The 2500-nt window shown below is 41.8% G+C and overlaps 1 protein-coding gene across 1 annotated transcript in view; it reads right to left on the minus strand.

The window, feature by feature from the left end:
* poglut3 (protein O-glucosyltransferase 3) overlaps positions 1–2500 on the minus strand; it is a 6736-nt gene that overhangs the window by 4136 nt on the left and 100 nt on the right. Inside the window, exons 1-4 of the mRNA XM_083565527.1 lie at positions 2318–2500; positions 764–961; positions 343–623; positions 33–249 (exon numbers count right to left, since the gene is read on the minus strand). The exon at positions 2318–2500 is cut by the window's right edge and continues 100 nt beyond it. Coding sequence (XP_083421653.1) covers positions 33–249; positions 343–623; positions 764–961; positions 2318–2500 — 879 coding nt within the window. The remainder of the gene's footprint in view (positions 1–32; positions 250–342; positions 624–763; positions 962–2317) is intronic.

The raw sequence follows: 2500 nt of genomic DNA on the forward strand, positions 1-2500 counted from the left end.
ACACACACACACACACACACACACACACACACCTGTATTTCCCTGTACAGACAGCAGGTCATTGGACACGCCCCTCATGGCCTCTAAGGTGGAGTGTGTGATGTCATAGGTGGGCAGGATGATGTCACGCGTGTCCACCGAGCCACACCATGAGAGAACAGGAAGAGGTTTAGGAGTGTCTGAAGCTTTGCGTGTCTCTAAGGGCCAGTCTCCGACGTTAATGAAGAACTCAACGTCCGGCACACGGACCTGTCAGGGGATTTACAGTCAGAAGATCAGAAAATCTTCAGGACACACGTTTGTTGGATATAACGTGGTGTGGGACGTGTGGAAACATCTCACTTTGCGCATGAGTGACAGCAGCATTTCGTCTGAGAACATCTTGAATTCGGTGTATTTCCCAAGCGAGCGCCGGTGCAGCTGGTTGTCCTTGATGGTGTAGTGAATCACGCCACGGTTTGAGAAGCGTGAGGGAACTTCCTGTCTCAACCTCCGCAGCTCGATGGAGGGAAAAGCACTAAAATCCTGATCAATCTGAAGATCTGCACCCGGACACTTCATCATCCTCAGCCACGCCTCCGCGTCCTCGTCCGGGCAATCGCAGTCCTCGTGATACACTGCTCCTGCAACAGGGGGCGGAGCCAGAGTCGTTCATAACAACAATAAAAATACCAAAACGCTCCTGAACATCTACATGACCTTCACCATAATGTCTTTATAATGAAGGGGCAGTGGGCGGGGCTTATCTTGGTGACACCCTCACCTGTCAGTGTGTATGGAGACTGAGCCACAGGTGTGTTTTTGTGAAACACCTCCACCTTCAGACCGTTAACTACGCTGGAGTAAAGCCGGAACCTCACGAGGAACGAGCCGTCACTCCGATCCAGAGGAGCAGCCACATGAACACGGACTCGCTCCTGCCCCGAGAGAGCGCTCACTCTCACCTGGAACATGTCTGCACCTGGCACACACACACACACACACACACACATATACAAATAAATACAAATAATAATAATACATCAACAATAAAAGTAATAATTTATTTCGGTTCCTGAAGTAATTAATATACATTGAATTAATATCAAATTAATATAATATTAGAAAAATAAAAAACGAAGTATAAATATACAAAGACAGACAATAAAGAAATGTTTAAATAAATAATACATTTAATTAAAAAAAATATTTATTCAAAATATTTAGTTCTATAGTATAGAGTTTAGTATAAAGTTCAATGTAGAGTTCGGTATGGAGATAAGTGTAGAGATTAGTGTAGAATTTGGTATAGAGTTTGGCGTAGAATTCAAAGCAGCTTTACAGAAATCGACAGTGAAGGTGAACGGTGTGTATTTATCCCTGATGAGCAGCATGGAGACTGTGGCAAGCAAAAACTCCCTTAGATGTTATGAGGAAGAAACCTTTAGAGGAACCAGACAGAAGTTTAGTGAGGAACTCAGTATAATTTAATGTGGCTTCAGTAGTTAATTCTACACTACAATATAGAGTTTATTGTAGAATTTAGAATAGTTTAGTTGAAAATGTATAGTTCACTGTAGAATTCTGTATAGTTAAGTGTATAATTCAGCGTAGAGATTAGTGCAGAATTCAGTATAGAGTTTAATATAGAAATCAGTATAGAGTTTAGTCTACACTACAGTAGACTTTAGTGTAGAATTTAATAGTTTAGTGAAGAATTCAGTATAAAGTTTAGTCTACACTACAGTATATATTTTAGTGTAGAATCCAATATAGAGATTAGTGTAGAATTTAGCATAGAGTTCAGTGTAGAATTGGTGTAGAGTTTAGTGTAGTGTTTCGTGTAGAATTCAGTGTGTATTTTGTGTCGAGTTCAGTGTAGAGTTTAGTGTAGAGTTCAGTGTAAAGTTTAGTGTGGGTTTTGTGTGGAGTTCAGTGTAGAGTTCAGTGTGGGTTTTGTGTAGAGTTCAGTGTGGGTTTTGTGTAGAGTTCAGTGTGGGTTTAGTGTAGAGTTCAGTGTGGGTTTTGTGTAGAGTTTAGTGTAGAGTTCAGTGTGGGTTTAGTGTAGAGTTTAGTGTAGAGTTCAGTGTGGGTTTAGTGTAGAGTTTAGTGTAGAGTTCAGTGTGGGTTTAGTGTAGAGTTTAGTGTAGAGTTTAGTGTAGAGTTCAGTGTGGGTTTTGTGTAGAGTTCAGTGTGGGTTTTGTGTAGAGTTCAGTGTGGGTTTTGTGTAGAGTTTAGTGTAGAGTTCAGTGTGGGTTTTGTGTAGAGTTCAGTGTGGAGTTCAGTGTAGAGTTTAGTGTAGAGTTCAGTGTAGAGTTCAGTGTAGAGTTCAGTGTACCCGGGGACGTGGTGATGTTTTCTCCAGCTTCATTCACCGCCTGAATGTAGAAATAACGGACAGGAAGCACCAGACGCGGCTCGAGCCCCGGACCCCAAATTCTACATTTTTCCGGACTGATCAGAAGTTTCTCCTCCTGACAGAAAGACGTGATCACAGAGATACTGATGGAAATAAAAAGCC

This window comes from Silurus aristotelis (assembly GCF_946808225.1).
Source record: "Silurus aristotelis genome assembly, chromosome: 16".
Taxonomy (NCBI): domain Eukaryota; kingdom Metazoa; phylum Chordata; class Actinopteri; order Siluriformes; family Siluridae; genus Silurus; species Silurus aristotelis.